At 50.0% G+C, this 13,583-nt stretch overlaps 1 protein-coding gene across 4 annotated transcripts in view; it reads right to left on the bottom strand.

Moving 5' to 3' along the window:
- Positions 1-3,578: 3,578 nt before the first annotated feature.
- The window catches only part of st3gal3a (ST3 beta-galactoside alpha-2,3-sialyltransferase 3a), a 27,445-nt gene continuing 17,440 nt past the window's right edge, over positions 3,579-13,583 (bottom strand). For all 4 annotated transcript variants that reach the window (XM_077015146.1, XM_077015147.1, XM_077015145.1 and 1 more), the window contains 4 exons: positions 13,122-13,308; positions 8,626-8,772; positions 7,838-7,984; positions 3,579-5,057 (listed from right to left, as the gene is read on the bottom strand). In XM_077015146.1, coding sequence (XP_076871261.1) covers positions 4,968-5,057; positions 7,838-7,984; positions 8,626-8,772; positions 13,122-13,308 — 571 coding nt within the window. In that variant the 3' untranslated portion in view covers positions 3,579-4,967. The remainder of the gene's footprint in view (positions 5,058-7,837; positions 7,985-8,625; positions 8,773-13,121; positions 13,309-13,583) is intronic.

The following is a 13,583-nucleotide window of genomic DNA, read 5'->3' as shown; positions in this document are numbered from 1 at the left end:
GAGAGTAAACACACACGCTGCAGTGTGGAGACAGAGCAGTGAAACAAAACATGCCAGTCTGGACACACACGCCAACACTACACAACATCACAGCCATCTTCCGCCAGCCAGGGCCACCTACATAGACACCTGTTGGCATGGAAGCCCCTCCCCCTCTGCCAGCAAACACATCCCTACACACACACACACACACACACACACACACACACACACACACACACACTGTGATCACACCCAGGTCAAGGATCTCCCAGAAATAGGATCCACCTGCCTGTTGTGTCCATACCTTCACCGTCTCTGATCTCACACTACTTTCTATATCTGTTTGCTATTTACTGCAGACGACACCCAGAAGGCATTAAACGCTTTAACGACCACCAGGCGGAGCGTAGAGCAGACGGCGTGTGTGAAGAGAGGTTGGAGTGGGGTCTGTGTGCGCGGTGGTTTCTCACGCTCTGGGCTACTTGAAGACTGTTTTACCGTGTTCAAGAGTACAAATGTCCTAGGCTAATGACCACAAATATGTTTTGTATTAGTACACTTTAAGAGCTCAGTAAATAACATAGATCAGCCATGACGGTTGACATTTTAAATATTTAGACACGTCTGAGTTTTTCATATTTGTGGTGCTCACAGTGGAGCAAAGCATCATCCTGACCCCGAACACACCGAGCGGTCACTACCCACACCGAGCAGTCATTAACCACACTGAGAGGCGGTATTCAGGAAGAAGTCCAGGTCTTCTCAAAGCAAGACGTGCTTTGAATGTGACTGATTACATGATGAAGTCAATGTGACAAATGACCACACTGACCACACCACATAACCACAGACAAGAGCCAGTCAGTTCCTAAACCCCCCCCACCTCCCCCCCAGAAATCCACAGAAAACCATCAGCATTTGGGATAAATGTTCACAGAGACAAAGCTTGCTAATGACAACAGCAGGAGCACCACTCCACGCTGGGACAGAGATGAACAGCTCTCTGAAGAGTGTGTGCAGATAAGAGTGTGTGCAGATATGAACAACACCCTCCAAGTCCTGCTGTGCCTCTCTGCTGCACTCTAGTTGTTCAACAGTCTGTCTGGAGTTCCCAACTCTAGTGCCGGAAGAGCCAATCCCATCAGTTTGGGGACTTTTCATCAGTGCTGTCTAAACCAAATGAGGATCCTCCCAGGTTCAGAGGGTGTTGAAGACTGAGGTCATCTCCAAACAGCTGGACTCGTCCTCTGGCCCTGGCAGAATGCTCCATGTGTTCAGGTCCAGGAAACGCCCTGCCAAGCTCCAGGAGAGTGAGAAATCCAACCTGCAATGCATTGTGGGGCACTTAGTCCTCCACACTATTGCTCTGTGTGAAGAACCACCTTCCGGGTCCTGTGTTGTCCTGTGTGAAGAATCCCATCTGGGTCCTGTCTGAAGAATCTTTTCTGGGTCTTGATTTGTCCTGTCTCATCAAACTCAGACACCCAGGAAATTGTGCATTGATGGAGCAGGTGCTCATATGAAGAACGAAGAACACAGAGATGGCCAACAGTGGACGTCCGGCCGCAGTAGAGAAATCATCCATCATCATCATCATCATCAATGGGACTCAGTAAGAGATCAGATCCTTTAGGTTCCTTGGCGTACACATCTCTCACGTGGACGGAGCACTCAGATGAAGCACAAGGACTCCACCACTACAGCAGATGGCTAAAGAAGCTCCACTAGGCTCCTCTGAAAGTAGCACTGGAGCTCCTGAAAGGACCCTGACTGTGTGCACCACAGTTATGGAGGCTGCACTAGAGAGCAGCGCACCGTGCCCAGAACAGCCCAGGACATCTGAGCAGAGTGCTACCTGAGGAGTGTGATCCAAGAGTCCAGTCTCCCAAACCACTCCCCCTGCTCCCCTCAGCCAGGCCATGCCACAGCACAAAGGCTCGGACCAATCAGCTCAAAGACAATGTGTTTCCACAAAGGCTCGGACCAATCAGCTCAAAGACAATGTGTTCCACAAAGACTCGGACCAATCAGCTCAAAGACTGTGTCGGCCTGCTCACGGTTTTTTTTTTTTACCATTACTCTTTTGTGTATTGCACAGTGCCAATTTCACACTTTCACAGTGTGTATCATGTAATGACCGAGTCTGTTGTATTGTACAGTACATAATGTACAGTGTCTCCTATACAGTAACTAGTGTATTGGACACTGCACTGTAAGATATCGTGCAATTTTTCTTGTGCTTCATACTTTTTTTTCTTTTTTTTACTTGGACCCAAACATTCTGTAAATCTACTTTTATGACGACACATGCTGTAAAAAAAACCTTACAATTTTGTAAAGTATATTGAGACTCAATACAAACTCAGTTGTCTCAATCCGGCAGAGTCGGTCCATGTTTTTGCTCTCATGGGCTTCCCTGATGTTTTTGCAGATCCTGCATGTTCAAGACCTCTCCAACACAACACTAAAATGAAGGATTATCAGATCATTTATCCTCCACAAACTCATCGCCTACAGTCTGATGTCCTTGTGCACGAAAGCGTTAATGTTTTAAGCAAGTGTCTGATCACAAAACCAGCCACAGGTGCCCAAGGAAGTGCTCAACGTGCACACGGCCCAGAAACCCCGGGGGGACTGGGGAGAAACTCCACACAGCAGAGGGAGAAGCAAACTCATTTATTTGCATGTGTAGACCATCAAATGCAACATTTCCTGACGCTCACCTTTGACCTTGTCAAGTGTGGTGTTGGTTGGTCTCAGTCGTGACACCACCACCAGGGTTTGGTGACGGAACTGGTGAAAGGATGACAGGAATACCAGAACAGGAGAGAGAAGGAGAGAGCAGCACTTACACCGACGTCCCTGTACAGATGGGGCTGAGCAGAACTGAGCAATAATGGGAGAAATCAGTACAGAGCACGAAATGCATGATGTGAGTATTACCTCCTACTACACCACCCTTGTGTGAGTATCACCTCCTACAACACCACCCTCGTGTGAGTATCACCTCCTACAACACCCTCATGTATTACCTCCTACTACACCACCCTCGTGTGAGTATTACCTCCTACAACACCACCATCGTGTGAGTATTACCTCCTACTACACCACCCTCATGTGAGTATTACCTCCTACTACACCACCCTCATGTGAGTATTACCTCCTACTACACCACCCTCATGTATTACCTCCTACACCACCCTCATGTATTACCTCCTACACCACCCTCGTGTGAGTATTACCTCCTACTACACCACCCTCATGTATTACCTCCTACTACACCACCCTCATGTATTACCTCCTACTACACCACCCTCGTGTGAGTATTACCTCCTACTACACCACCCTCGTGTATTACCTCCTACTACACCACCCTCGTGTATTACCTCCTACTACACCACCCTCGTGTATTACCTCCTACTACACCACCCTCGTGTATTACCTCCTACTACACCACCCTCGTGTATCACCTCCTACTACACTACCCTCGTGTGAGTATCACCTCCTACTACACCACCCTCGTGTATCACCTCCTACTACACCACCCTCGTGTATCACCTCCTACTACATTAACATGGGACATGTTGAACAGCAGCAGCTGTCCTGACTGCTCAGTTGTTTTTAATATTCACGATTCACCAGAACACACAAACATTCCCCACAATATCTGATATTGGACAAAGTATCAGGCATCACACAGTTCATCACACCAGCATACCTACAGCATACTGTGGGACACCACGGACAAACACAGCAGTGCTACTTTAGGTGCAACACTTCCCTTAAATCAACATCCACCCTACACATCTTTGGCATTAAAGAGAATATCTTGGCTATAACCAGGTCTAGTTTCTCCATCATTTCTCCATCTCTACTACACCCCTCCTACATGTCTACATGTGTCTCTTATACAGTGTAAGGGCTTAGCCAGCTGTGTTCAGACAGAAGGCACCTGGTATCTCTCAGACGAGTGGCTAGCAAAGTCCAAATAGTTTAATTGCATTGATTTGTTTTCATTTCACGAAATACTGATATGCAACATAAATATACAGCAAACTGAGAGAAACACTTGGTATATTTGGCTGTTGGTTTTGTGCCTGCAGCAGATGGAGGTGGTGCAACACCTTCAGTCCTCGAGGGTGGAGAGAGGCGTGCTGAGCAGGTGTGTGCAGTCACGCTGACGACTCCTGTCTGGACAGCAGAACCAGCCACCTGAGGTTGAGGTGAAGAACTTTACTGCCTTGAGTCACTTCTGACTGAAATAAAGCACTCGAGAAGATCTGAACCATGACCGTGTGAGGTGATTTCAAAATAAATACAGTCCATAAACATAAAAAAAAACACACACAGATAAAACCTAGTGCATTGTTTGTGGAAATAACAGTACTAATACTGATGATAAAACCCAGTTGTTCAGGAAAGTAGTCTCTAGGTGTTTAAAACAGTCTGGCTTCCCGCACGAGTATGTGTGGTCACACCCAGGAAGCAGACGTGGACACTACAGCACAGTCCTTTAGAAGTGCAGGGCTGTTCTTCAGAAGCACGAGTCTCTGGCGGGAATACTGATGACGGCACAGGCCGCAGAGCAGGTCGGCACAGCCGGTCACACTGCCGTGGTTCTGGTATGAACTCATCGGGCCGTGTGACGCCCCAGGGAATTCATCTGAACTGGACGGGTTCTGACACACCTGTCACAGGTCAGGGGTCACTGCCAAGCATGCAGCAATGTCACAGGTGTCCTCTGAGCACTTTCACGCCAGCATGACTGAGCAGGTAGGACCAAGCAAATAATACGAACCATGATATCCAAGACACTTCACAATGAGTACTTAAATGATATCAAGATCTGTGACTGATGGACTTGAGCAGACTTGGACAAAGCAGGAGTCCTTCGACAGAAGCGGTCGGGCTGGCACACACGGCACAAACATGGAGCGCAGGACCCGGGCAGCACGGCAGTCATCATACTTCTGGTTCTGATGATTTCAGATCCCATAGGTTAGATCCTGAATGACCCCAGCCTTCACCAACTTGCGCAGGAACTCCTTCTCTTTCAATATATTGTGTGTCCATGACTGGAGAGGGAGAGGGAGAGGGAGAGGGAGAGGGAGAGGGAGAGAGAGAGAGAGAGAGAGAGAGAGAGAGAGAGAGAGAGAGAGAGAGAGAGAGAGAGAGAGAGAGAGAGAGAGAGAGAGAGAGAGATAATTGTATTGGTGTACACAATTTCCAGTGAAACAGGATGTTTCATACAGAAGTGCTTCATCAGGGTTTCCTCTCCCTTTCTAAAGAAGAAGCACTTGACTAGAACTAAAGACTCAACACAGCCAGATAATAAGTGTCTCATGTTGAAGGCTAAAAGACTTGACTGACCATTCATGCCCCAAAGTGTTTGATCCTACACATTTTTACGGTCAGAGGGACAATGTGAGATGGATCAGCCCATCTAAGGTAAACACCACGTTACTGGAGCAGAGGGACAATAGTGCATTGAACAGGCTTCTAATGGCAGACAGGAGACTAGAGGACCTGAGGCAACAATGGTGTGTAGTGGCACCTCCTCTATGGAACCAGCACTTACTGGCGGAACCTGTGTGTGTGTGTGTGTGTGTGTGTGTGTGTGTGTGTGTGTGTGTGTGTGTGTGTGTGTGTGTGTGTGTGTGTGTGAACACCCGGATGATCAATAGGATGGTGGACAGTGTCAGCTGTCTGAAATGTTCTGGTTAGTCACATGGAAACACAGTGCACCTCCAGGACACCACTCTGCAGAAGCAGGGAAGTTCAGAGGTCACACCGCTGAGAGGTTTGTGTGACTTCACACCACTTGAGCAGGCAGCCCAATACAAACGGCTGAGCGTTACGCACACACACTCCTTCCTGAGTGGAGTCAGAGGGCAACTAGCCAGCTGGACTTAGACAGACCACAGGTCCTACCTCATATGGGTTACGTTTACTGTGTACTGGACATTACCAGCGCCCCAAACACTGCAGGATGGAGAATCATCTCCAGCCCATTCTGACTGTGAGAAAGGGGAGGACAGACGGGCAGAAACAACACCAGGACAATAAGAGTCTTTCAATAATACATGTGTGAGTAGAGGGATCTATTCACCAGACTGAAACTGGAGGAGACAGACAGAGAGGGAGCAAGTCAGACACACACACACAGAGAGAGAGAGAGAGAGAGAGAGAGAGAGAGAGAGAGAGAGAGAGAGAGAGAGAGAGAGAGAGAGAGAGAGAGAGAGAGAGAGAGAGAGCGAGCAGGTCAGACACACAGAGAGAGAGACAGACAGAAAGGGAGCAGGTCAGACACAGAGAGAGAGAGAGAGAGAGAGAGAGAGAGAGAGAGAGAGAGAGAGAGAGCAGGTCAGACACAGAGAGAGAGAGACAGACAGAAAGGGAGCAGGTCAGACACACAGAGAGAGACAGACAGACAGGTAGAACCAAACAGATGAAAGATTGCGTGTCGGAGAAGGAAACAGCAGTCTCCTGACCAGTCATCTCCACAGTGATTTATAATGTGTATTTAAGCAGGAGATCTGAAGAGATCGGTTACACACTTGTAACACCCCCTTTCTCCTGACAGTCAGACCATGTCAATATAGCCACACACACACACACACACACACACACACCTCGATATGCGCAGTAATCACAACACACTACAAACTCTTCCCGAGCCAGGTAAACAGCCCTGGTTAAACAGAGGGGCTCCTGTGCTCATGTACACACACTCCTCACAGCAGGCTGAGAGCCGTGTACCGGGAGAGGAGTGTTCCGGCCGGACCGGAGCACTCGCAGGTGTCATAACTGGGTCGGGGTTCCCTGGAGCAGGACCGGTGCTCCAGAGATCCGATAACACCAGCTCCGGCCCACTGAAGGGCCCCTAGCCCTGTCCGCCCGGTTATACGAGCAGGTGGGAGACAGAGCTCGTGTACAGTAACCCAAGACCAAGCACAAAGGTAAACTCTAGCTGAGGACTGGGGCTTCATAATGAGACATGTTTAGGTTACACGTTTCCCCTATGAAATGACCCTATCTTATTGTACAGTGGTCCATATAGTGTAGTGAGTAACAATGCTGTCTCTCCCACGGGGGACTCCATGCTATACGAATAAGAGATTGTGCACAAGGCCCCAAACACTACGCTCACCGCCCTCCGAAACCCTGGAGACAAGAGCCGTTACGCTCACCGCCCTCCGTAACCATGGAGATGAGAGCCGCTACGCTCACTTCCCTCTGTAAGTGAGCGTAGCGTGCTGTCTCTGTGAGGGCCGCGTGGTGTCTCTGTGAGGGCCGCGTGGTGTCTCTGTGCTGTCTCTGTGAGGGCCGCATGGTGTCTCTGTGCTGTCTCTGTGAGGGCCGCGTGCTGTCTCTGTGAGGGCCGCGTGCTGTCTCTGTGAGGGCCGCGTGCTGCCGCTGTGCTGTCTCTGTGAGGGCCGCGTGCTGTCTCTGTGCTGTCTCTGTGAGGGCCGCGTGCTGTCTCTGTGAGGGCCGCGTGCTGTCTCTGTGAGGGCCGCGTGCTGTCTCTGTGAGGGCCGCGTGCTGTCTCTGTGAGGGCCGCGTGCTGTCTCTGTGAGGGCCGCGTGCTGTCTCTGTGAGGGCCGCGTGCTGTCTCTGTGACGGCCGCGTGGTGTCTCTGTGCTGTCTCTGTGACGGCCGCGTGCTGTCTCTGTGAGGGCCGCGTGGTGTCTCTGTGAGGGCCGCGTGGTGTCTCTGTGAGGGCCGCGTGGTGTCTCTGTGAGGGCCGCGTGGTGTCTCTGTGAGGGCCGCGTGGTGTCTCTGTGAGGGCCGCGTGGTGTCTCTGTGCTGTCTCTGTGAGGGCCGCGTGGTGTGTGTTTGTAGGAGCGGTGATCACCTCTCTAATGGTGGACATGCGCAGGTTCTCGTAGTAGTGCAGGGGGGCACTGGGAGTGTTCATGTCGTAGCCAAAGCCAGCCACAGCCACCTCGTCACAGTTGTGCAGGGCCATGGTGATGGCCACCGTGCCCAGAGTCGGAATATTCTGGAAAAACACAGAGATGAACCGCAGGCTTAGAGTCACAGTTCTGTACGTCACAACTGTGTGTGTGTTCGAAAGCTGTAGATGAGGCTTTATGGAGACCACATGAGCAATACACCTTATCACAAAACAAGTGTGTATGGGAGGGACTGTGTGTGTGTGTGTACGCATGTTTAGCAGGCTCCTGGATAGAGTGTGATCCGGTGCTCAAGTGCGTGTTGGTGACAGATTTATCGGTCCAATAACACAGGAAACGCATCACAGCCTCTTGGTCTACACCATTCTACATGGCAACGCAACACAAACAGTTCCTCGGTGTGCTGGGGAGAATCATCACCACGGGCCCCAGCAGAGGCGCCTGAGTGTTAAACCCCCCCTCTGCCCGTTCATCTGGGTCAGCTGGAGGCCCCAGCAGCCCACCTGTAGGTGGAAGAGCCGGGTAGAACCGGGTCCAGCGCAGGACCCCTAAAGCACCACACCCACACACCCATCCACACCCCACACACCCTGCATAGAGGGCGCACAGCTGAGCAGATGTCTCAGAGTGAGTACAGGTAGTGGTGAGTTGGGTGGAGATATGGAAGGGCATGTGTGAGAGGGGTGGAATGTGGTGGTGGGCGGAGGTGTATTTCATGTTCTCTTACCCCACGTCCCATAAGGCCGTTGTTGTGAGGGAGACCAATGAATCGGAATGCCGCCTCCTGGATGAAATACGGATTCAGGATACGCATGTGCTCCGGGTCTCTAGGAACCACACGTGCTACTGACTTCCAGAATCCCTCCGTGTGACGCTGAGAGAGAGAGAGAGAGAGAGATATTTACACACTATCTTCAGTGATACCCTGTGAACAAACATGATTTGTACCACTTTGGCAACACAGATTTTACCCATCATGCAAACAAAGCAAGTCTGAATTTGACTGAGTGGGCAAGACAGGAGTGAGAGACAGACAGAGAGAGAGACACACACACAGAGAGAGAGAGAGATAGAAATAGAGATAGAGAGAGAGAGAGAGAGAGAGAGTACGCAAGAGAGAGACAGGATAGTTTATTCAGGGCTGCAATTAGAGGACTGCAAAACAAACTGAAGTGAGTTGAGTAGGAGAGAGACAGACAGAAACAGAGACACACACACACACACACACACACACACACACACACACACACACACACACACACACACACACACACACACACACACACACACACACACACACACACACACACACACACACACACACTCAGCTGTGTAAACAAACCACCCCATAACCGCCTTTCATTTCCACAATAAAGCAGAGAGAGGAAAGTGTGGACCGCGATGCTGGCAGCGTGCCAGCAGCTGTGAGTCAGTACACCTGTTCCTCCGACACGTCACCCAGGCACAGACTCACACAGCTCTGGCACAGCTGTAGTGTCCAATCAGCATCAGCAATGAGGGAACCTCAGTGGTCCACACACACCAGTATGCTCCATGTTCCAGTGTGAGGGATACTGGAGACAACCGTCTGAAGTCAACACTACAGGCCACGACACCGGCAGAGCTCACACAGACTCACACAACCCATTCAGTGGATGAAGGATCACTAGGATCCACACACACACACAAACACACACACTCATACCACATACACACACACGCACACACACACACACGTACGAGATTCCCCATTAATGAACATGACATGCCATACTGATGTCACAGTCCAGAAGCGCTGGTCTATAACGGGGGAGGATTTAGATGTTTCCTGTCACGCTGCTGCTGTGAGATGCCGCCTGCCAGTAACAGTACCGCTTGCTGGCATGGGAGGTGCGTGAGATCCAGTGGCTTTAAAACGGAGTGAAGGTCATGACCTCTGCCTGTGCACCGCCATGACCAGGAGCTTGTGCCTCCGTGTGCAACAGGACCAGCATGAGAGCAGCGCTGCTGTGTAAACCAACAGTGGCTGCAGTGACACCAGTGCCCTCTAGGAAGAGCAGGAACCACCGCAGGCATGGTGCACCCTGGGGATGGACCGATAATCATCCAGACTGAGTATCGCGATAACTCATCGATATTGCGATACTTCTGTTATATCACAGACAACATGCATAGTTGTGTATATATATATATTATATATATATATATATATATATATATATATATATATATATATATATATATATATATATATACACACACTACATTGTCGAAAGTATTCGCTCACCCATCCAAATTATCGGAATCAGGCATTCCAATCACGTCCATGGCCACAGGTGTATAAAATTAAGCACCTAGGCATGCAGACTGTTTTTACAAACATTTGTGAAAGAAAGGGTCGCTCTCAGGAGCTCAGTGAACTCCAGCGTGGAACTGTGATTGGATGCCACATGTGCAACAAATCCAGTTGTGAAATTTCCTCGCTCCTAAATATTCCACAGTCACCTGTATTATAAGCTGTATTGTAAGAAAATGGAAGTGTTTGGGGACGACAGTAACTCAGCCACGAAGTGGTAGGCCACGTAAACTGATGGAGCAGGGTCAGCGGATGCTGAAGCATATGTGAAGAGCTCGCCAACTTTCTGCAGAGTCAATCACTACAGACATCCAAACTTCATGTGGCCTTCAGATTAGCTCAAGAACAGTGTGCAGAGAGCTTCATGGAATGGGCTTCCATGGTCGAGTAGCTGCATCCAAGACATACATCAAGTGCAATGCAAAGCGTCGGATGCATTGGTGTAAAGCATGCTACTAAACACAACAGCATCACTGTTGAAATGTTACCACCACTAAACCCGCTGTCCAATGGGGACACACCACAAAAGCAAGATCATATCCAGGAGTGCGTCCCCTGACGTGACTTTCAGGCTGGACGTCCTGCATGGACAGGATGACATTTCTCCCCAACAGACGATCCCAGAGACCACACAGGAGCCCCTCTAGACACCCAACCTACCTGAATCAGTCCAAACCTTTACAGCATATCATTTACACGGAGACATTTCAGCAGCTCCAGATTGTTTTCCCAAAAACTCCATTCTTCACTTTTATCGAGCCCTTTTAAGTCCTGAGACACGCAACTTATAACCCAATCTGGAAAACATGGGTTACAGTACAAGGAATCTTGCGAGGGGGTAAGGAGCCTTTTGAAGAGGGTTTTTATGGATCCTTCAGATGTCTGCCAAGCACCACACACCGTATACAAATATGTACCTTCCCTTTCGCCTTCCAATTATCCTCATCATCATCATCTCATTCACAGGGAACTGAAGAATATTAACTAAACGGCCCAGTTTCCAAACCACATACTTCAAAACATCAACAAAGATGTTCCAGTCAATTGCATGTGTAAATTAGTCTTCTGATTAGACTTGGTTAGGACTTGAATGAACAGAGTTTTACCTTAAATGGGTCAATGGGAGAAGATGGTGAAAAACCTCCAAACGGAAAACAATTACCTCGTAAAAACAGGGTGTGCATTTTTACCCAGCATTCCCTTCAGTTGGAGCGCCGATGCGCAGAAAGTAAATCTTTGTTTAATGATGGCACCTTTTACAACAAAAACAAGCCTTTCAGGAAATCGGAGCTATGAATCAAACTGTCTGTGCTTTGAAAGGAAGGCCAATGTTCTGATCCCCATCACAGCCACCACACACACACACACACACACACACACACACCCCTCCCCATCCAGCCTCAGTGGACACAGGCAGAAGCTCATTCTCTTCCTGTTGCCCCAGTAAGCTGATCCTAACAGCTCTGTGAGTGGCCGGGAGAGGTGAACTGAAGCGCTGCATTATCTGCTGAATAAAGGCAGGTGCCTTCATTAAAGGAGCTCGCAATCTGTCCAGTCAGCCAGGCGCAGAGTTCTCAGTGTTACGTAAAGTCTCAGAAAGGCCAACGAGTTCGATCCACCGAGCATATCAGATCTGTGGGAGCCACTCAGATCATCTCCCACCATAAAGACCCTCTTTGAGCAGTGGGTGGGCTGTGTGCAAAACATCCTCTTACAATCAGACCTGCCCTCCAGCAGGAAAACAGTTCTTATCACCACACCTATCCTCAGAATGTCCTCAGCTGAAAATAACCTCTCTGCTCCTCACAAAGGCATGGTAGCTGTGTGTGGAGACATCTGTCTCCTACCCAACCGTTCACCTCCGGATCACTGACTGCACTGCACTGCAGACGTTACGCAACGGTGTCGTGTGACACTGTGGTGTCCCAGGGACCCTGACCACGCAGACGGCTCACGCGAGACGCTCCGTGTCCTTGACTGCGTGGGATGCCTGTCGCAGAGGTGCAAGGGTTTCGGCTTTCACCACAGGACACCGTTCACCAGCAGGACGGAGGCCAGATGTGTGTGCGCTCCCGCTCCAATCAGCACGAGCCCTGTCGCAGTAACCCAGTCCAGCCCAGTTACCCTACCACCCTGCTCCACCGTACCCGTCTGTCACCTAACGGGAAACGCACAACTGACCGCTCACACACACACACACGGCAATCTGAACTGACTAAATATCAGAACGTTTTCCCCAGACTGCACAGTTCTCATGGCGTGGGAACGTCCCCGAGGAGGACACAGGGGAAGGGACGGTAGGACGCAGAGTGAGGAGACGTTCTCCGTGGTTTCTGGAGAGGGACAGGAGTGTGAGGAATTTCAATGTCACGGGGTTGTTAGTTCACACACCCTGCAGTCTGTGAAGAGCCTCTCCTCCGCCTCTGTGACGAATCGGAGATTACGCAGCCATTAGCATGCTGGCACTTGTAAATGTCGGAGGGGAAGAATGCACTGCTGACATAAATAATGTCTGATATAAGAATAAAACAGCATAGACTAACCGTGCTGAGAAGGAAATGATCAACCAGTCAGACTAGAGAGGCGTGTCCAAGCCCCCATCACCACACCCCCGCACGCCGCCATTGGACAAAACATCACAATGCTTCTAGAACCAGCGAAGACTTCCGCACGGCAAACCTGAGCGCTTCCTAAAGGACTCTAATCCACCCCTGAAGTGTTCTTTCCCTTTGTCTCCAAGGGCAACCCGACCAGTTGCCAGTGGTTTGCTGCCCCCTGCTGTCCCCGTCAGTCCAGTCTGTCAAAGCCAGCCCCCACCCTTGGCCACACTCCCCACCCGCCCCGGGTCCCCACACAGGGTCACGTACCAGCTTCTCCTTGAAGACTATGTGTCTGAGCCACTTGAAGTCCAGCGGTTTGAAGGCGGAGAAGACGAAGAGCGAGGTCTTCTCATAGCGCTCGGCCTTCTGGATGGCCCCCTCCGGGTAGGTGATGCGCACAGACGTCTTGGAGCCCACATCCCTCTCGAAGCCACTGACTGGAGCTTCGTTCAGTCTGAATACACACACACACACACACCATACGCACGCACATAGCACACACAGCATAAATAAATAAATATTTATACAAACAATAACAAACAAAACCTTTTAGAAACAACAATAAGAACATTATAGCTCTTCTAATTCAGAATAGTTTCATCCTGCTGTTACCCCCCCACCCACACATCCCCACCACCCCTAAACTCCACCCACACATCCCCACCACCCCTAAACTCCAGCCACACATCCCCACCCACAAATCCCCACCACCCCTAAACTCCACCCACA

This window comes from Brachyhypopomus gauderio, chromosome 8 (assembly GCF_052324685.1).
Source record: "Brachyhypopomus gauderio isolate BG-103 chromosome 8, BGAUD_0.2, whole genome shotgun sequence".
In the NCBI taxonomy this organism is placed as follows: Eukaryota; Metazoa; Chordata; class Actinopteri; order Gymnotiformes; family Hypopomidae; genus Brachyhypopomus; species Brachyhypopomus gauderio.
Note: the sequence above shows the minus strand (reverse complement) of the source record. Positions and strands in the feature narration are given on the sequence as shown.